Source organism: Muntiacus reevesi, chromosome 2 (assembly GCF_963930625.1).
Source record: "Muntiacus reevesi chromosome 2, mMunRee1.1, whole genome shotgun sequence".
NCBI classification, from domain to species: domain Eukaryota; kingdom Metazoa; phylum Chordata; class Mammalia; order Artiodactyla; family Cervidae; genus Muntiacus; species Muntiacus reevesi.
Window position 1 is genome coordinate 53,794,654 of NC_089250.1, and position 21,191 is coordinate 53,815,844.

At 50.0% G+C, this 21,191-nt stretch overlaps 1 protein-coding gene across 1 annotated transcript in view; it reads right to left on the reverse strand.

The window, feature by feature from the left end:
• CDH4 (cadherin 4) overlaps positions 1 to 21,191 on the reverse strand; it is a 475,364-nt gene that overhangs the window by 113,279 nt on the left and 340,894 nt on the right. The window contains exon 3 of the mRNA XM_065919692.1: positions 17,629 to 17,855. Within this exon, the coding sequence (XP_065775764.1) occupies positions 17,629 to 17,855 (227 nt within the window). The remainder of the gene's footprint in view (positions 1 to 17,628; positions 17,856 to 21,191) is intronic.

Sequence of the window (21,191 nt, forward strand, 5' to 3'; positions counted from 1 at the left end):
ACACGCACTCTGTAAAGAAAACATCTTGTGCTTGTGTGGCTGCTTGGGCTGGTCCCCCTGGAGGGGTATGCGCCCCACTCTGCCTGTGGCTCTTGGGGATCTGGGGTGCCCAGGACAGGGTCTAAGATCCTTCCAGGTCACCTCGTCTCTGGGCTCAGTGCTTCTCTCTTGGCAGGGTTTCTGGACCAATTTCAGGTGTAGCGTCCTCTCTCCGGGGAAAAAGGGACGCACCCTCACACTCAGGAACACACTTCAGTGAACTCAGGAGAGAAAGGGATGCAGGAGGACAAGGACTGTCCTCCTTTCTCAAGGGAAGGCCACGGCCCCAAGTCCACAGACAAGCTACACGATGCCCCCTGCAAAGCCATCACTTTCTACCCTCTCCCTGCCCTGAGCCCAAACCTGGAGCCCAGCAGTGACCCCTGTGCCTATCTCCCCGAGGTGGCTTTCTCCCCAGCTCCTCACAGGGCATTCCATCTCATTTTCTTAAGTTCCTACAGCCCTGTGCCCGCCTGGCCCTGCTCTCCTTTCAACGAGGTTGTCCTCTGAGTCTGATTATGAGCGTAATTGAGAGTGACTCCCCAGTGAGGTCTTCAGGGACTCACCGACATCAGGAAGAAGCTGGGTCATTTCCCTCCCATCAACGTTCACAAGTGAAAGATGAATAATGCAAAACTATCCTGGGGCAGGTTTTAAATTATCGCTTCTTTTTTTCTTCCTTTTTTTTCAAAAAGGAAAAAAAAATGAGAGAGAGAAAAGTGTCAGGGGAGGACGATAGTTATACGCTCCTCCTCCGATCTACATGCAAAATCTTATAATTGGTTATATTTTCCTGTTATCCAACCACTCACTGGTAGGAACACAGAATTATGAAGAGCCAAGTATAAGCAAATAGCTGACTCATAGAACACTCAGAAGTGAGCAGGGAATACAAACAACCCAGACTCTGTCTCCAATGTAGAAACTCCTTCTTAGCCATTCTGGATTGAGGAGGGTGTCAGCTGGCTAGCTGTGGGTAAGTGGAGAATGATCACCTCATCTGGTGATAGGAGTGCAGGTGAGAGTCCCACCATGAGCCAGTCTGGGTCCTGGGGCCCTTGGCTGTGGCCTGGAGCAGGTGGATGGGGAGCAGGGCCCAGGACCCAAGCCCAGGTCATCACACTTCGGTGCCCGGCCCTTCAGCAAAGTACAGTGAGCTCCAGTCCTCCAGAGAAGACAGCTCCCCAGAGGCCTTTGCCCTCATGGGACGACGTGGATCTGGAAGTGGCTTATAAACTCCCAGACCACAGTGTGTTTCTTAAGAGCACCTAGTCACCCTGCCCTTCAAAGATGGGGTCACAGATGAAGTCTGATGCCCCCACAGCCAATGCATGAAGCTGTTGGGTCCTGGGCTGCTCTGCTTCAGTGCCTTAAATTTCCCCCACTAAAAAATTATTTATTTGTTTTTGGCTGTGCTGGGTTTTTGTTGCTATGCAGGCTTCTCTAGATGTGGCAAGTGGGGTGTACTCTCCAGTTGTGGTGCACGAGCTTCCCATTGCAGTGGCTTCTCTTCTTGGGGAGTACAGGCTCTAGGGTGCATGCCAGCTTCAGGAGTTGGGGTACAGGGGCTCAGTAGTTGTGGCTCCCTGACTCTAGAGCACAGGCTCAGTAGTTACGGCACAAGGGCTTAGTTGCTCTGCGGCATGTGGGATCTTCCCGGACCAGAGATCAAACCTGTGTCTTCTGCATTGGCAGGCGGATTCTTTACCACTGGTCTGTTAGCGAAGCTCTCCCCCCACTTTCGAGAGAATAGCATAAGCACAAGTCCACCAGATTCAATACAAGCTAAATTTATCAGAAAATGTTCAAGCTAGCTCCCCATGGGACCTGTCCATCAGGCGAGGTAACCCTGATGTCCACGAGGACACGTCTTAATCAAGGGGCGCAGGGTGGGCTCCCTCTCCCCAGAGGTGATAGTGGGCTCTCACCACCCTGGGCAGCTCCTCCTGGGGAAGGTGCCCCACACATTGATGGGCAGTGCAACCCCGGACCCTTAACGCTGAGAGACAAGGCTTCTGTGAAGCTGGAGCCTGTGGCTGCAATTTGCATAAGCAGATAAGGAAGGGATGATGCAGGCAACAGGGAATCCTATTCTTTAACTTGCTGGTCTTCCCTGCTCTCTGGTCTCTAGGCTGGTCATATGTCTGGGAGCCATGCACGTGCCAGCACCTCTCTAGGTGGTGGACGTGCAGCTGAGGGTCAGAGGTCTGGGACTGGGACCTGCACTGAATTTTCTGGGAAATGCGGGGAGAGGAAGTCCTCAGGTGGAAGGTCCTGGGAGTCCTGATTAGGCTGGGGCTGCTTCTCTTTCAGAGAAGGCAATGGCACCCCACTCTAGTACTCTTGCCTGGAAAATCCCATGGACAGAGGAGCCTGGTAGGCTGCAGTCCATGGGGTCGCTAAGAGTCAGACACGACTGAGTGACTTCACTTTCACTTTTCACTTTCATGCATTGGAGAAGGAAATGGCAACCCACTTCAGTGTTCTTGCCTGGAGAATCCCAGGGACGGGGGAGCCTTGTGGGCTGACGTCTATGGGGTCCCACAGAATCGGACACGACCGAAGCGACTTAGCAGCAGCAGCAGCAGCTTCTCTTTCATCATAGAGGTCAACCTGTGCCTGAGTCTCACTGTATTCCATCTCTGGGTATCCACCGCTTTCCTTTAACCGGTGCCCAGCATCCAAGCCCTGCCTGCTCCTGCACCTTATGTACAGAGTGACCAAGATCACTTGCAGTCTCATCGGACCCTCTCGGTGGCCCCGATGTTGGGGAAGGGGCTGGCCCATCCCAGCAGAAACATGACTGATGTAGGTCTTGGTGCCCCCAGGTTACAGAATTTGTGGGTCTGTGCTCAGAATGAGACATGAGGGGGTGACATACTGTGTCTGCGTGTGGACTCACAAACGTGTGATGGAACACAGGTGCATGAGATCCACCCTCAAGCATCAGTGTTATTTACGGCTCTCTCCTTGGTTTCTGATTCACCAGCCTTCCTGTTTTCATTGCTTCCTTGCAGCTTTGGGTTAAACATGCTTCAAATAAGGAAACAGCGTCCTACCCATCCCAACTCCCCCAAATGTCAGGTCTAGTACTGATTTTCACTGAGGATAATTAGATTTCGTGAGAAAAAAAGAGAGGCACCAAAATCTATAAGATAGTTCATTCCTCTACCTCCGACTTCCCTTTCAATATACATTTGAAAAATGGTACATTTTGTTTGCCTGCAAGCATGTATATTTAAAATATTTAACTAGGGTTCCGTCTGCAGCCTTCTGGCTGGTTTCCATGGCAGCTAAGGACCGACAGAATAAAATGGTATTTAACAAACACAAAATAAAACAACAGAAAGATAGCTCCCTTCTTTAACAAATAGAGCATGGGAGCCATTCTAAACAAACATTTGCATGAGTTTGGTTCTGAAAAGCACTTAGTGGAATTTTTTTTACATCCACAACACAATGGGGAAGACCAATGCCCTATCCTTGCCCCTCAAAGCAGCTATGGTATTTCTTACTTCTCATCTCTTCTAAGAAGAAGAGACTGTTTTGAGAATTCCCATAAAAGTCATGCAAAGAAAGGTCTCCTGCACGAAACAGCATGATTATTTCCTTGTGTATCCATATTTGGAAGGAAAGTCTGACGCTAACACTTCTGTACTCGCTGCCTGGGGTGCGGGGATGTCGGGGTGGGGTGGAGTGGGGGATGGGATGGACCCCACCCCCACCCCAGCCTCGTTCACTTGTACCCAGAACAACCCAGGAAGGGACGAGCTGACACAGTCGTCAGTCATACCCTAGCAGAGGTCCAGGGACTGGCCAGGTTCATACAGCTGTGATGGCGGCTGGGGTCTAAACTAGGGCCGTGGCCCGTAGCCCCCTCCCTGCTCATCACTCACAAGGGGAAGCCCTGACCCAGAGGCCGGATGTCGCCGAGCTGTGCGACAGCACTGCTGCTGTTTCCTAAGCAGACGGGTCAGGGACTGTGGGGGTGGGAGCATCCCTGGGGAACCGCGGAGCCCTGGTTCTTCAGGCAACTTGTTTCCATCACCATCATCCTCAGGGAAGCTTCGTGTTCTCAAGTAGTTTGAAAACCTAATTTCTCTTAACAGACACTCAAAGCACACCCCTCGCCCTCTGCAGCCTTGTGTGCCCCGCAAAACGAAGACACAAGACAATGTGTCTCCTAGGGCCTGAGAATTTCCCCCTGATCCCGCCTGGCTCTAAACCAGGCTGTCTGCACTGCCAACGTGTGGAAGCAGGGCGTGCTCTGGGGGGGGGCGTCCTGTGCACTTGTAGGGTGCTTGGGTCCACGCGATGCCAGGAGCACCCCCCCACCCGCTGTGACAACCCAGACTCTAGACTTCTCCTCCGAGCGCCCTGCTTGGGGACCTGCTCTAGGGAATTAGGACAATTATGTTTTGCCAGCAACAACGTAAATGAAATTCCTCTTTAGTTTACTAAAAGAAGTACAATTACAGTAAGAGAAGATAAATAAATGAAATGAGCAAGTTAAGCCAAAATGTATGGCTTTTTCCTGGAGTTGCAAGCGGTGGGACTGGCTGGGATCGCTCGCATTGGTGTCAATTAGTGAGAAAAACGGTCAGTTTCGTCAGCATGGATGGTTCCGGAAGGCTTCGGTCAGGATGAAGGTGAGCATTTTGTGGGTGGTGAGGGAGGGTCTCCTTCTGTTTGTACTCGCATCTTGGTGCCTGCGCAGCTGCAGGAGAGGCCATGAGGGAGGCAGGGGTGTGTCCTACAGAAGTGTCGGGTGCTCCCTCATGGGAACAAGGAGGCAGAGTGGACTTGGCTGGGTGGGGATGGTTTCCGCCCTCTGAGGCTTTTTAGTTTTCAGGAAAAAGAGAAGCTGAGAAGGGGGAGGTGCTAGGATCCAGGTGAGGGGTATTGGGTGCTGGGACCTCCTGGAGCAGGGAACGGATAGTGGCCTGGCCAGAACACAATGGTGAGACGTGATGGCCCCCTTGGGGCGGGAGAGGCAGTGGGGCCAGCCCCTGGGGGCCTTCATCTCACTTAGTAAACCAGCCCTGACCAGCGCCCACTCCTTGGCTCTCTCTCAGCAGAGACACAGCAGGAAGCAGGCCGGGCATGGTGCTGGCCAAGCCAGGGTTGCTGCAGAAAAAGCCTCACCCTCCTGTTAGGTAGTTAGAATAGGGAAAAAGAGTCCAGAATGGCGGTGGCTAAAAGGCCTGGAAGGGAAAAGCCCATGAAAGTAGAACAAAGGAAGGTCCAAGGACTGGAGTGAGAACCTCAGGTAAAACAAACAGCACTCCTGGCTGGCCCAATTTACATAGGACAGGCCCAGGGAGAGAAAGACATAAAAAGACGAGCCAAAGCTAGTTCTCTCTCTCCCACGTGCTGGGGTGCTCTTCTTTTCGCGTCTTTGGGTCGACATGTCACACCTCGAAGATGGATTTTCCTGCTATTATCTAAATAAAATAGAGCTGTAACACTGATTTATCTAAGAGCTATAACACGGTCCGTTCGAGACCTGAGAGCTATAACACAGTCTGTCCAAGACCCGAGAGCTGTGACACGTCGAGGGGGGCTTTAATGTCCGTCATTCCAAATCTTTGTTGTGACGAGACAAAAACCGAGGAGCATACCCTCGCCTGACACTCCCACCCTTGCTCTCAGCCCACCTGGAACCCCGACACATCTTAGAATAGACACAAATGCCTCTCCAAGGGCCACCTGGCCTGGGCCCTGCCTAAGGGTGCTCCCCTAGCCCGAAGGTGCTCCCATCTCTGCCTACTTCTCTTATCTCCAATCTTGACTCAGATGTTGCACTCCTGGCCCCCGGGACAGACCAGCAGCCTCTGCACTCTACCGGCCCAGCCCTGGGCCATTCCCCACTCCCAGGACAGGCCAGGGAAAGTGACCAGTGACTGTCATGCCTTTCTCCCTGGGCCTGGACCCTGGGCACCTCTCCTATGCAAAACGCAGACCCTGACACTCGTTCAAGGACATCAGCAGGCTGAAACATGGTCCAAGTTGGCCCTTTTCCACCGTGTCACTCCTGCTCACCCCGGGGCAGCCGGCAGCCCTCCCAAACTGCAGAAGGTGCAGCTTCCAGGGGTTAGAACTCACTTCTGCCTTCTCACTTGCGGAGTTAACAGCTGTGGATTTCTGGGGAGCACTGTGCGCCCACTGAGGTCTAACACTGATCACCCATCACCAGGCGGGGCCACCCGCTGTGGTCACCATGGATTTCCTTCCTGGCAGTCTGTGTGGGCCTGTGACATGGACACTCGGTTCTCGAGTCCCCCAGGCAGTCAAGCCCGCGCCTGAAGCAGGCCCGCATGGGCGGCACCACCCAAACCTGCAGGAGCACCGAGCTCGCCATCACTCATTCACGTGGCTGCCGTCCTCTGAAGGAGAACAGGCGCACGGACAGCAGTCTGCTCGCTCGCCGGCCGTACTGTCACGTATGGGCCATAGTGGGAGTCACTGATTCTGTCACGCGGAGGCCACCTTTTGGAAAAGCGTAAAAGGACCATCTTGCTACTTTCTGAAGGTGCGTGCACACCCTGCTTCCCGGGCTCCACCTGATGACCTCCATGCACTTTCCCAAGGTGACCCTGTGCGTGGCATGCTCCACGGGCCCCCTTTGGTTAAAACTCCCAAGTGGGCGGCGTAGGGGTTAAGGCACGGGTGCTGGTCTTCTGGCGCTCATGGAGGGCTGCTCGGGGACCAGCCTTTCCTTAGGGACCGGGGTGGGGGTGGGGTCTCAGGAACTGCTTCTCAGCCAGGTCCTCTCTATTCTGTGTCCTGTCGCTGATCTGGGCGTCTGTGATACCAACGGCCTCCTTCCACTCACAGAGGCAGACCGTGGGGATGGGGCTTTAACACCTGTGGTCCTGGCACGATGTCCTCGCCGGGACTGGAGACCTGAACAGCGGCGGGAAGAGGACTGGAGGCTCCGAACTCTCATCTATCTTCAGGAGGCTGCATGAACGGTGTGTGTCTCCACCTCTGGGGTCGGGTCTCCATCTCTGGGGTCGGGTCTCCACCTCTGCTGGAAGGCACTGGCAACATCCCCGGTGACTGACTGTCCTGGGCCCACCACAGACAGGGGTGTCCACGGCAGACACTCACGTCATGGCTCTGGAGGCCAGACGCCAAGACCAGGTGTGGGAAGGGCAGTCCCCCCGCAGGGCCGAGCGAGAGGCTCGCCCCAGGCCCCTATCCTGGAGCCTGGTGGTTGGTGGTGTCCTTGTTTTGCAGAAAGGTCACCTCCATCCTTGTCTTCATCTTCACACGGGTTCTGCCCAGGACTGTGCTGTTGTCCTGTGCTTAGCCATTCAGTCGCATCTGACTCTTCGCAACCCCATGAACTGTTTCCTGCCAGGCTCTTCTGTCCATGGGATCCTCCAGGCAGGAATACTGGAGTGGATTGCCATTTCTTCCTCCAGAGGATCTCCCTGACCCAAGGATCGAACTTGTATCTCCTGCATTGGCAGGCAGCTTCTTTACTGCTGCACCACAGGGGAAGCACCAAGGACTGTGTCTGTGTTCAAATTTCCTCTTTAATAAGTTCACCAGTCACGTAGGATTAGGGTCTCTCTGCCCTGAGGACCTCACCGGAACTAATTACGTCTGACCACCTGGTCCCATTCTGAGGAACTGTGGGCTAGGACTTCCACACAGGAACTCTGGGGGCACAGTTCAGCCCATCACCTGGGGAGGTGGAAATTCCAGGGAAAGATGGCGCTTTGGCATCTCGGCCCAGGCACGGGATAACGCACGACCGAGTTTATCTTTCATAGATGCTGACACACTCTACAATCTAATATTAGTTTCATAAACAACAGTTTCCTTTTTTGCAAACTATACCCACAGGTCCCATTGACACTTTCAAGTGCTGCACAGCCAGCCAGATGACGAGGGTGCGAGAACTTGATCTCAGTATCGACTGCGAGGCCGAACGTTGCTCCAATTCCTCGGGGGCAATGCAGCTCTCCCATGGGAAATATGTGACCTCATTTGCATTTTCTAATTGAATTGCTATCAGCTTTCCTGCAAGACTGCACACAAAAACCTTCTTCCAGATTCCAGCCCTGCTGGTATTACCCACAAAAAGACCGCCTTTAATGGTTGCTAAGAAGGGAGAGGAAAGGGAGAAGTTGCCAGGAGTTTATGGTTCACCTGACCGTAAAGCTCCTTTTGCTCGTGCCCTGAGAGTCGCTGAAATGACGGACGAGGGAGACCGTGCTTGATGGGACCTGACGCGAGAGAGCAGGGATTTACAGAACCAGGAAATTAGGGGGTCCCTTCGCACCCTCCTCTGGGGATTTGTTTTAAGTCTCCTTTCATGAGAGTTTCTTGGGACTTTTAACCCTGCAAATGGCTCCTTTGAAGCAGGCCCTTTGACTTCCCTGGTGGATCAGAACAGGGCATCTGCCTGCAATGCAGGAGATCCGGGTTTGATCCCTGAGTGGGGAAGATCCCCTGGAGAAGGACATGGCCAACTCACTTCAGTATTCTTGCCTGGAGAATTCAATGGACAGTGGAGCCTGGCAGGCTACAGTCCAAGGAGTCACAAAGAGTCGGACATGACTGAGTGATTAACACTTTCACTTTGTGTTTCTAGAACCTACCAGCAGAACTCCCAATTGCGGTGTTCCCCTTGAAGTCCCCACCTTTCCAAACCCAGCTAGGAAGCCCTCTGAATGCACTGAAAAGATGCTTTGAAATTGTGAAATATAAACGACCTGTGGGAAAGTGCTTGCAACTTTAGTAAACAAACACAGGAATGATAACAGAATGAACACCTGGCCCAGGTCCCCTCTCTCATCCCTCAAAGCCCCCCAGGCCCGCCTCCTCCTGCTTCCTCTGTGAGGTTGTACACACACTCCACGTTGTACACACACTCCACGTTGTCCACGTCTGGACCACAGTCTTCATTTCTCAGCCCTCTATCCCTCGATGCATGTCTGTGGGATTTGCCTACCCTGTTCATTTTTGCTGCTACACAGAATTTCACTGAATGAATCCACCAGGTTCTTAACCAACCTAATGTTTATGAGTCTTGCGGTTCTTTACAGGTTTATCAAATTTTTGTGCAGAGCTCTTGGTATGAATGGGCACATACTTCCTTTGGGCTTGTACCTATGACTAGCGGCATGATGAAAAATACACAATTGGTCTCTGCTCTCCATTCCTGACACAGAACTCTTGAAACCCTTGCAACCTCTGCAGTGATGGATTGACAGGGATAACTTACCCATGGTTCCTAAGTCCCTAGGAATTTTCCAGGTGATAGGGCATCTTTTGTTCTAATGAAGTGATTCTGGGTGGGCTCCTGGAGGGGGCTGGTCACCAGAAAGTCTGAGTCATGATTAGGAACTTGGAGCTGTCAGCCCCCTGCCCACTCCATCCTCTGGGGAGGGGAGAGGGGCTGAGTTGAGGGGTTGAGTTCATGGATCATGCCTGCGGGATGAAGCTTCCATAAAAATCCTTGAACCCTGGGGTGTGGAGGGCTTCTGGGTTGGTGAACACATCCATGTGGCAGGAGGGTGGTGCACCTATCACCACGGGGATAGAAACCCTTGCTTTTGAGACCAATCCAGACCTCCCCCTATGTAGCGCTTGACCTGGACATTCCTTCATGATAAAACAGGAAGGGTAAGTGTGTGCTGTCCCCAATTCTGCGAACCTTCGTAGCAAATGATTGACCAGAGGTGTGGGTGGTGAGAACTGAGTTGGATAGGAGCGAGTAACCAGGAGGAGACTCACCACTTGTGACCCACACGTGAAGGAAAGTGGGCTTGTGGACCGAGCCCTGAGCCTCACGGTCTGTGCTGACTCCAGGCTGTGAGGGTCAGAATTGAGTTAAATTAGAGAACACCCAGTTGGTGTCCATGCAAAGTCAGAGGATTGGCGGGGGTGGAAAACCTACAGCTTTGGTGTCAGAGGTGTGAGAAGAGGAACAGTTTCCCTCTCAACTAGGCAAAGGTATATTCAAATTTAAATGGAAAATGCTGATTGTTATTGGAGAGGCTGTACCATAATGCATCCCCACCAAGCACATGGGAATGCCATTTCTCCACGTTCTCACCGATGTGAGAACCGGTGCTGCCAGACTTTCGAAGGCTAGTCATTCTGGTAGGTTTTGGCTTTTATCTGCATTGCCATGCTGAGGTTGACATGTCTTCACACGGATCTACCACCAGGCTCTCCTCTTTCATGGGCAGCTTGTTGTTTTTAATTTTTCTCCTATCAGGTTATCTGTCTTTACATAGTGATTTGAGGCTTTCTCTATATTCAGGTGGAGAAGGTAATGGCAACCCAGTCCAGTATTCTTGCCTGGAAAACACTATGAACAGAGGAGCTTGGTGGGCTACAGTCCACAGGGTCACAAAGAGTCGGACACTACTGAGTTTGCACACTCATCTATATTCAAGACGTGTCTCTTTGTCAGTCATTAAGTGTCACAAATATCCTCTCTCATCTCCGGTTTAACTTCTCACTTAAAAAATTATTTATTTTTTAATTGAAGGATAATTGCTTTACAGTCTTTCCGCTTTCTTAAGTAGTGATAAGTAGATTCTCATTTTTCATGAAGTCAAATCATCAACCTTTGCTGTATTCTCTGTGCTTCATCACGTATAAGAAAGCTTTCCCCACACATCACTCCCAGTTCTCTTCTGTTTGTCTGCTTTGTCTTGCATACTCAGAGTTACAATCTACCTGGAACTGATCTGGGGTGTAGCATGGGGTAGGGGTCACTTGGGACTTCCCTGGTGGCTCAAATGGTAATGAGGGAGACCTGGTTTGAGAAGATCCCCTGGAGGAGGGCACAGCAACCCACACCAGTATTCTTGCCTGGGGAATCCCCAGGGACAGAGGAGCCTGGCAGGCTGCAGTCCATGGGGTTGCAAAGCCTCAGACATGACTGAGCAACTAAGCACAACACAGGGATCACTTGACTTTTCCCCTTTAGGGTACCCCATTGGCCCAGCATCACTTATGGAAAAGACAGTCCTCCTCCACTATTCTAAGTAGGCTTGGCAATTTTTTTTGTTAAAGGTTCACACAGTTAAATATTTCAGACATTGCAGGTCAAGAAGCAAAGTCGAAGATATTAATTTAAGTGCTTATACAACCATTTGAAATTACAGAAACCATTCTTAGCTTGCAGGCATCAGCAGGCAGGTGGCAGATCAGATGTGACCTGCAAGCTGCAGTTTACTGGCCTCTGCCATCCAGTGCCACTCATAAAAGAGCCAGCGTTGGCACTGTGCATATTTGACAAGGTAAATCAAGTCATTTATGTGAAGTGGGTGAATTTTGTTGTATAAAAGTTAAACCTCCATGAAGATGAACATGAAAGTGAGTTGCTCAGTTGTGTCCCACTCTTTGCAACTCCCTGAACTATATAGCCTATGGAATTCTCCAGGTCATAATACTGAAGTGGCCTTTCCCTTCTCCAGGGGACCTTCCCAACCCAGGGATCAAACCCAGGTCTCCTGCACTGGAGGCAGATTCTTTACCAGCTGAGCCACAAGGGAAGCCCAAGAATACTGGAGTGGGTAGCCTATCCCTTCTCCAGCAGAACTTCCCAACCCAGGAATTGAACTGGGGTCCTGCATGAAGACGGATTCTTTATCAACTGAGCTATCAGGGAAGCCTTCCATGAAGATAAGACTTTCCAAAATGTTAAATATTTTTTCTGGGCCACTTTGTTCCATTTGTTTGATCTCAAACAGCACCATCTAATGACTGTAGCTCAGTGGCTCTCAGATGGGGCTCCTGGGGAGCATCTGGCGATGACATGAGACAGTTTTGTTGCAAACAGGGGTGGTGGGGTGCTGCTAGCATCTGGAGGGGGGCAAGGGATGCTGGCAAACATCCCACAGTGCACAGGGTTGCCCCACATCAGAGATGATCTGGCCCCAAATGCCAGCAGTGGTGAGGCTGAGAACCTGGTGTGGTTTATTCAGAGTCTTGATGTCTGAAACACCTGGTCTTCCCATTTTTGTGTCATTCTAGGTTATTCCTGCACGTGTGCTCAGTCATTCAGTTGTGTCCAACTCCTTGAGACCCCACGGACTGTAGCCTACCAGGCTTCTCTGTCCATGGGATTCTCTAGGCAAGAATACTGGAGTGGGTTGCCAAGCCCTCCTCCAGGGGATCTTCCCAAACCAGGGATCAAACCTACGTCTCGGGCATCTCCTGCATTGCAGGCAGATTCTTTAACACTGAGCCACCAGGGAAGCCCTTTGTATTTCTGTTTAAAAATTTAAAGTCAGCTCTTAGCCTTTCTATAGAAAAGCAAAGAAAAAACATGTTGGATTTTTACTGGGATTGTGTTAAACCTACAGAAACCTTTGGGCAGAATTGACATCATCATAACATTAAGCCTCTTATGAACAGAGTGTATCCCTCTATTTTCAAAGATCATTAAGAATTCTCAGTAATATGTAGGGAATTCCCTGGTGGTCCAGTGGTTAGGACTTCATGCTCTCACTGCCAAGGAGCTGGGTTCAATCCCTGGTGTGAGAACTAAAACCCCACAAGCTGCAGAGTGAAGCCAAAGAGAAAAAAAATTGCTCTCAGTAATATGTAAGGGTCTTGTATAATTAATGTTATTGTAATCGGTATCTGGTTCAGATTTTATTTTCTAACTATTCCTGGTCTGTTGTTGTTCCGTTGCTCAGTCGTGTCCAACTTTTTCGACCCCATGTACTGCAGCATGCCAGGCTTCCCTGTCCTTCACTATCTGCTGCAGTCTGTAGAGATGCTATTGCTTTTACATCTAGCATCCTTGCTAACATCATTCATTAATTCGAATAAATTAGCCACAGATTATTTTGGATTTTCTACATTCACAATTATATAAGCTACACAAAATGCTAGTTCTATTTATTCCGATTTCTTTTTCTTGCCTAAACTTACTGGCATGAAGCTCTGATGTGTGATGTAAGAGTGTCCTTGTCCTATTTTTGAAGTCAAGGAAGGCTTTGAGTATTCCAACTGTAGTTCAGATATTTGCTATAGATACTCTTTGTGAGATTAAGAATGGTTTCTTTTCTTCATTTGCTGAACAGTTTTATCTTGAATGAAGTTAAATTTAACAATCACTCTTCAGATGATCATGTGATGTTTATTCTATTTTGCATTACGTGGATTAATGTTTAAGTGTTAAACCAAATCTTGATTTCTTGAAACAGACAAATGTGGCCATTGTTTATCCCATGTAAACATGGGTGGATTCATGTGTGTTAAAATTTTGCTTAGGATTTTTTTCCCATCTATTCTGAGTGGACAGGCATGTAACGATCCTCTCTCTCATTGTTCTTTCAAGGTCCTTGCTGGCTTTGGGAAAAGTTCCTGTTGGTTTCAACATGGTCCCCATTTGGTTGGGGAAGCCATCCGTCTTGTAGGATGCATTTTAACTCCTTATAGCTTGGGTAAAACTTACCAGTGGAGCCATCATGGTGAGAGCAATTTTTTGGTGTGATGAAAATCTGAGCTAAAACTTTATTCACAATAATAAAACAGTTCAGGTGTTCCTTTCATGTTAATTTTGGTAAATTTTATATTCTAGAATGTTACCTATTCCATCTTTGTTTCCAAATATATTGGTATAAATTGTACATGATGTCCTCAAGTGACCTTTCTAACGTCTGTGTGATTGGTCATGAAGTTCTCCTGTCATTCTAGATAGGAATTATTTTCAGGTTTTTTCTTGGTCTACAGTTTAGTAGTTAAAACTACTAAACTGAGCCAACTTCTGTCTTTGTTGATTCTATTATTTTCTAGTTCATTATATTCTCCTCTTTGTTTTATTATTTCCTTCTTTCTGCTCTGTATTTCATTTCCCATTTTTATAATTTCTTGAGATAAGTGTTAAAATTGCTGATTTTCTGCATTCTTTATCTTCTAATATATGTATTCAAGGCTAAACATTTCCATCTGGCATGACTTCAGTGATTAATACATCCCAACTAGTTTTATTACTCAGTTCAAAATATTCTCCCATTTTCATGTGATTTAATTTCTACCCAAGGGTTAATAAAAGGCATTTACTTAACTTCCAAATCTATGGGGGTTTTTCTGTAATTTTCTTTCTTATTGATTTCTAGTTTAATTGCTCTGTGGTAAGAAGAACAGAAACTACATTTTGATTCTAAACTTCTGAAGCATTTTGAAGTTTGCTTGAAGTTTGGCTAATTTTTGTAAATATTCTGAGTATACTTGTAAATAATCTGTATTTAGCAGCAGTTGGTTTCTGTGCTTTATGTACATTTCACCAAGGTCAGACTTCTTAATTCTGTGCTCCTAATCTTCTATTTCCTTACTGATATTTTGTCTGCATATTCTATTGTTTACTCACAGATGTTAGCTAAAATTTACCATTAATTTCATACTTGTTTATTTGCCTGGTATTTCCCTGCCCCTGTGCTTTTACTTCAAGCTTTTCTGTATCCTCACACCTTTTAGGTGTACCTTTTGTAAGCTGCATCATGGCGGTTTAGTTGCTAAGTCATGTCCTACTCTTGTGACTCCATGGACTGTAGACCCCTTGGACTGTGGCCTGCCAGGCACCCCTCTGCCCACGGAATTCTCCAGGCAAGAATACTGGAGTGGGTTCCCATTTCCTTCTCCAGAGGATCTTCCTGACTCAGGAATCGAACCAAAGTCTCCTGCATTGCAGGCAAATTCTTTACTGACTGAGCTATAAGGGAAGCCCTATAAGCTGCATATGGATAGATTTTGAAAAATATATTGTCAGTTTGTTTTTTTCCAAGTACAAGAGTTAATCTTTTTTTTTTGAGTTAATCTATTTTTAATGATTACAATTAATAATATAATTGTAAATCTACCCCATGGGTCTTTGATTATCATCTGCTTTTCCTCTTAATTTTTAGTTATCTTATTTTGTTCTTCCAGTCATTTTCAGTTGAGTGCTAGAAATTGTATACAAAAGAAGACAGATATAATTTGAGGTCTGGCATGATACCTTCCACCAGAGAAGATTGACATTTGCTTCTGGCAGGTGACTGAAGACACCAGCCATCTGGATCACCTTAATCCATTTACACAGAGTGACATTCAAAGGTTGGCACTGTCTTTGTAAGGGTGCCTCAGCCAGTGTCCCACACCGACCCTCCTCCCTGTCCTCCTAGGGACCACCCTGGTGAGGACCCAGCAAAGAACTCAGAGGGCTGGGACCATGCCAATGACAGCAATAAGATCTACTATTTTTCACCTCTTTGGGGACAATGCTCTCATAGAGTCTGCACCCTGCCTGACCTGACATTATCCCACATAATCCTCTTAACAACCCTAGGGTGGGATGTAGGCAGCATTGCTGTCCCATTTTCCAGAGCAATATGCCTCAGAGAGGTTGTATGCTTGTCCCAGAACATCAGCTGGTAAGCTGGAAGAGCTTGATCCAAACAGACAATCCAGGGCGGCCAGGCTGGGCTTAGCTGTGCCTAGAAAGTCCCTTATTTACTCCTTTCCAGAACATCAGTTATCCCATGCATCAAGAGGCTGCAGTCATACAGCTCAGCTTCCCCACCTGTGAAGTGGGGACAGCGACACTGCCCACTTCTGGAGATGTTGTGAGGATCGATGTGGACACACTTAGGGGAGGGTCCTAGAAAGTCAGGGCAGGGCTCTTTGGGTTGGAAGATAGGAAGCACGGAGCCCTTAGCAACGAAGGTGATGGGAAATAAACAGGGAAGGACCGCATCAGGTGGGTGGCAGGGACTGTGCTCACTGCCTTCATGGTCACGTGTCATGTGCTCAGGGTGCAACCCCATAGTCACCCCATGGATGCTCTCAACCTGGGACGTGGAATCTGCAGATCAGGTGCTTCTTGGCCCCACCTGCCACGGGGTTGGAGGTGCATGCATCCTGGGGATTATCTAATTGCAGTCACCTTCTTGGAAGATCAGGGGATTAACTGCCTCAGAAATCACTTCATTAACATGCTTGACAAAAGGTGTCATTATGTTTTTAATTAGTGCCTTTTGTCTGAGGCCATTCATGGGCTTTAGAGAGCCCTGCTCCTTGCCCACAAGGCACCCTCTCCGCATTGCAACTGCAATCAAGATGTAAGCCTTCCACTGCTGCCTTTGGCTCGGCCCTGGGAGGGAGGGGCCCCCATGAGGGCCATGTTGCCCACCATGGCGTGGCTGGTCATGATCACTCAGGAAGGGACGGAAAACCACATCCATCTCAGGATTTTCAACATCCTCAAGGTGAGACTCATGGTCTGAGGGGCACCCCTGTTAGAAGTGTGTTTCAATACCTAGTTCAGGACACCCCCAAGGGCACTCAAGATGTCCTTGGCGAAGGTGTCAGCCCACCTTCCAGGATAAGGCTAGCCACCGAGTCACCGATATTCTAACCTAAATCACCTCCTTGTGGTTTAACAATATGGCTTAAAAATAAGACAAAAATGAAACACAGCCCCAGTTTTCCGAAGAGAGTTCCTCAGAACACCTGCCTTGAAAGATTTGCTGTAAAGAAGGCTCCTTGGTCAAATAGGTTTGGGGAAACTTGCAGACTGTGTCCCACTGGGGTTTGCTGAGCACTTTAGTCCTGTGAGTTTCTGGACAAATCTATAGAAAGGCATCTGGTCCATCTGGTCTAACCCTCCACTTCCTGTGGGCCTGTCCCGAGGGAACACTGATGGATGTTGTCCCTGACGGCCTGTCTTGCTTTAACTGGTGTGCTTCTTTTCTAGTGAGCCACATGCATATCTTAACACCAATGGCCACAAGGTCTCCCAAGGGTTCTCCCTCCCTACGGGTCCACCTTCATGTAGATGGACGTGCAGTGGGACCCATCATGCAGGTCCTCTGGGCCGCAATTTCTCTGCTGACCTAGCAGCCCCCAGCCTGAGGCCAACACAGCTGCAGAAACACGGGCCAAGGTGAGCAGAGCTGGTCCCCTCAGGCTTGGGAAACCTAACATGGGCATTTCTGGGGGTTGAGGGGTCTGGGCCTGGAGTCCTGGGGCACACGGGACTGAGAGATCTTTCAGGATGGGGGGATGGTTGGGGGAAGGTGAATTCACTCCTTCCATCCTATCAACATAGCCACGTAGCTAAGTTAGAGGGGAAGTCTGGGGGCCCGGGTGCATGGGCTGGTGTGTGTTTATGTGAAGTGTGCCCTCCCTCCTCTCCCTCCTCCCGTTCCTCCCCCTCCCTGACCCCCTCTGCTCCCCCTCCCCTCTCTCTGAATCAGTCTCACACCAGCTACCCTGCCTGCCTTGCACGGCCAGCCATGTGGCCTCTGTCTTCCTTCTCGGTCCTCTAGGCCTCAGGAGCCCCCAGGCTGGGGGGCTACAAGCTTAGGCAGGAGAGGTGCCCAGTGAGAAATGAAGCCATGAGGCCCTTGTTCACAAAGGAACTGACCATTAGGGTGGTGATGACTGTGCACCAAACTGATGGGGCCTGTGGGCAGCCCTGCCTGGGAAGGTGGGAGGTCAGGGGTCACCCCCAAGGCCGGTGCCACCTACTCAGGTGTCTGCCTCTGCCAACCAGGCTCCGCTCAGCCACCTGAGGAGGAAGGACATGCGCCCAGCCCCTCCCTGCGTGCAGTCATGCCTCACCTTGTGTCCGGAGTGCGTGGACGAGGTCTGGGCCACCAGCAGCCGCACGGCGGCGTCCCAGCGCTCAGCCGTCTGGTGGTCCCACGCAGTCACGGTGAAGGCCACCTGCTCGGAGGGGATGCGCAGCTCCCGGGTGGCGAAGACCGTCCCGTCGGCCCCGACCTTGAAGTCCATGCTGTTGGTCTCATAGTGCGTCCCCTTGGTCCCCAGGCAGCTGCTGAACTTGACTGCAAGAGAAAGGGGATAAGGTCAGGGTGGGTGGGGAAAGCCTGGTGGGCAGGCGCCTGCTCAGAGCTTACGTTCAGCTGTGGACCTGGGTCTCTAATGTGGTTGAGAAAGCGGTTATTTAACTGATTGCTTGACCTTCAGGTACTGAGTTTTATCTCTGTGTTTGCGTGTTTAGTTTTGTCTGGCTCCGCGACCCCAAGGACTGTGTGTAGCCTTCCAGGCTCCTCTGTCCAGGGGATTCTCTGAGCAAGAATACTGAACTGGGATGCCATTTCCTCTTCCAGGGATCCTTCTGACCCAGGGATCGAACCTGTCTCTCTTGCATTGTAGGTGGATTCTTTTATCACTGAGCCTCCAGGGAAGTCCAGGGGTTTTTATCTCTACCTCCTGGGAATCAGCTGAGGACTTAGAGAAAGGAACAAGAACAAAACACAAGGAACTTGCTTCATTCTCTCTGAAGCATAGCTGTTCTCATCCCTGCAAACACATCCTCCTCTCCCCCCCTTAACTACCATCTCTGGGCTCAACTGGAGTCTTGAGTTGAGGGGAGAGGATTCAGTGGATTCTCTAAGTGACCTTGGGTAGCTGGAGCTTTCTCATGACCTGGAAGCAGGCATGTAAGGTAGACGGTCTACTGATACCAAACATCCATTAGGCACCTCCCGTGACTCCATTGCCGGACCACTTGTGCCCCCCTGCCCCCTCCTTGCAGGAGAAGACATAGCGGAAGCTGCCTTTTAACTGGGATCACATCACAGCCTTTTTATCCATGTACCTCTGTAGCTGCCACCTGAAGCCATGGTAAATTACGAGGCACCCACAGCCAGTGTCACATTCTGCTGATGAAAGGAACGGATAAAGTTACCTAGCATTTATAAAAATGTGGGTATCTCAGCAATTATGGTGGGAGGATTGGTTTTTTAAGCAATTTCACTGTCACAGCTTACATGATTTAATTACTATTTATTCTAGAAACTAAAAAAAGCTCCTCACTGTTAGTTCTGATAAAATGTTTCCCCTGGGTTCACCTTTTATTGTTGGCTGCCTTGAAATAATAAATAACATGAACGTTCCCTCATTTCAAATACTTCACTCCAGACATCTCCCCAGTCACTGACACCTCCCACTTGTGAGTTTAATACAAAAATGCTCTTCAGTGTGATGGAGCCAGGCGTCTCCGTGTGTGCACAGACTCCAGGGTTCACAGACAAGGTCCTAGGGTGGAAGAGGACAACCAAGGTGACAAGTGGGTTGAGGCTTCAAGGAAACGCCCCTTGGTGAGGGAATAGTCACATTGTTTCCCAAGTGACAGGAGAACACTAGACTGCTTTCACTGTACCATCGCCCAACAGTATACAAATTAAAGTCAGCAACAAACTGAGTGGATCAATCATTTCTGACGCCCAATTGTCTTTGGCAAAGATAAAAATGACAGTGCTGTGATTGCCGGAGATTAGCACAAAGTACAGAAATAAGCCCTTTGTTCTCTGGAAGCAAATTTCTAATATCACTAATGGGACTGGACAGCAGCGGGGAGTTTGCATTTCTTCAGGATTAAGTGACGGTGTTGTATTTTTTTTTAATTAGTGCAGAGCTTTGGAGGCATTTGAGGGAAGTGTGGACGCAGATGTCAGAGAAAAAAATCACCTGCGTAGGCGCTGCCACAATAGGAAGGTCGGGGCACCGTCCATAGGAGCAGGGACCTTGCAGGGGTGGGACGTCCTCCGTGGATGCGAGACCCTCAGGAAGTTGAAGATGGCTCTATCAGATGCGGTCTACAGTGATAAAGCCAGCCTCTCCACGCAGGTGCCTTTAAGACCATTTCAGCCTTGGGATCTGACTAGGACTCTCCTGAGGAGGCACAGGGGCTCTGGGACAACACACAGCTGGCCCCCGGCTGTGTCACCGCAGGCTGGCTGATTGGCTCCACACAATGGCTCATTTCACCACCGTGTCTGAGACTCGGAGCCCATGTCAGTGGGGAAGCGGGAGCTGGAGCGTGTCTGTGGGAAGTTGGGGGCTGTTCCGAGTGCACGCAGAGTCGGGGAGCTGGCTTTTCAGAAGGAGAGCTCAGGACAGTGCCTTCCTGGGCACTGCTGGGTGACCGTCTCTCTGTCAAAGGGAAAGATCAGGAAGGCTTGTTCTTTGTGACACCAGGGGCGTTCATGGCACTTTAGTTCTGAATAAGTGAGCTCCCACCTGAAACCCTAAGAAATGTGGGTTTAGATTTCTCAACATGCAAACACTGCTCAGAAGGTTACAAACATTATATCTTGACATAAAAATGGGAAGTGAGCTCTTGGCGAGTGGGGGAGGGAGCAGACTCCCCTGAGACACATCTGGGTTCTTGGGCAGGAGCTGCTGCTTCACCCAGGAGCCCATTTGTATTTTCCTGGAGAGTTGCTCAAGGCGGTTGCCTCTTTATTGGTGGCTGGGACGCTCAGAGTTGGCGCTATAGCCGGGGGCTAGCCGAGCGGAGGCATTTACTACTCTCAGTGTATCCTGCCCAATTTTCTCTCTTTGCTTCCTCTTCAATCCACTTCCCTCTTCTTGCTCTTTTTCATTTTGGGATCTACCTCCTGTCTGCAGGTAAAGTCCTTCTCTTTTAGGGGTCAGAAGCTGCTGGGCTGTTGCATGCCCACGGACTCCTCTCGGGCCAGGCCGGGTGCTGTGAACCCAGTACAAGTGTCCGAGAATGTCCTCCAGCCTCGTGGGAAGAAAACACCTGTGCAGAGTTGCAGGCACCAGGATCATGACCTCCTCCAGGCTCCACTGGAGAAACCTGCCTGGGGAGGTGACAGCGCCTCCTTCCATCCGTGGCTGGGATGTGGACCCCCTGGGTGCTCGCTCCCCGCAACCCAGATCAGCCACACATCTCTGAGGCCTGCTAATTGCTTCCATTAGTTTTAAACAAACTTGACAAGAGGCAGAAGGATTCCTGAGAGAAATTAGGTCCAGTTGATGAAACATGCACAGTCACAGCCCCCACTGCCTCTGTCCCCTTGGAGGTGTGGTGGGCTGTGGGAGGCCTGGTGGTCCTGGGGGGAGGACTCGGCCACCCGCCCGAGGACAGGGCCAGGGGTAGGGGGTGATGTATGTGCCCCTGCTGGGATGCCAGGGTGTGGAGGGCCCGTGTGGGGTGTAGCTTACATTTGCAGTCACACCCACCCTGGCAAGCCTCCTGGGGATGCAGCTGGGACCCTGGGTCTGCAACCTGACTAGCAGCAAGTACTCTGAGCATCAACCTTTGGGAGCAGCAGCGAAGGGTGAACCAGGGCCGGTGCAGGCAGAGGCTGGATGAACCCAGCTCATCTTACATCCTGGCATGTCAGCCA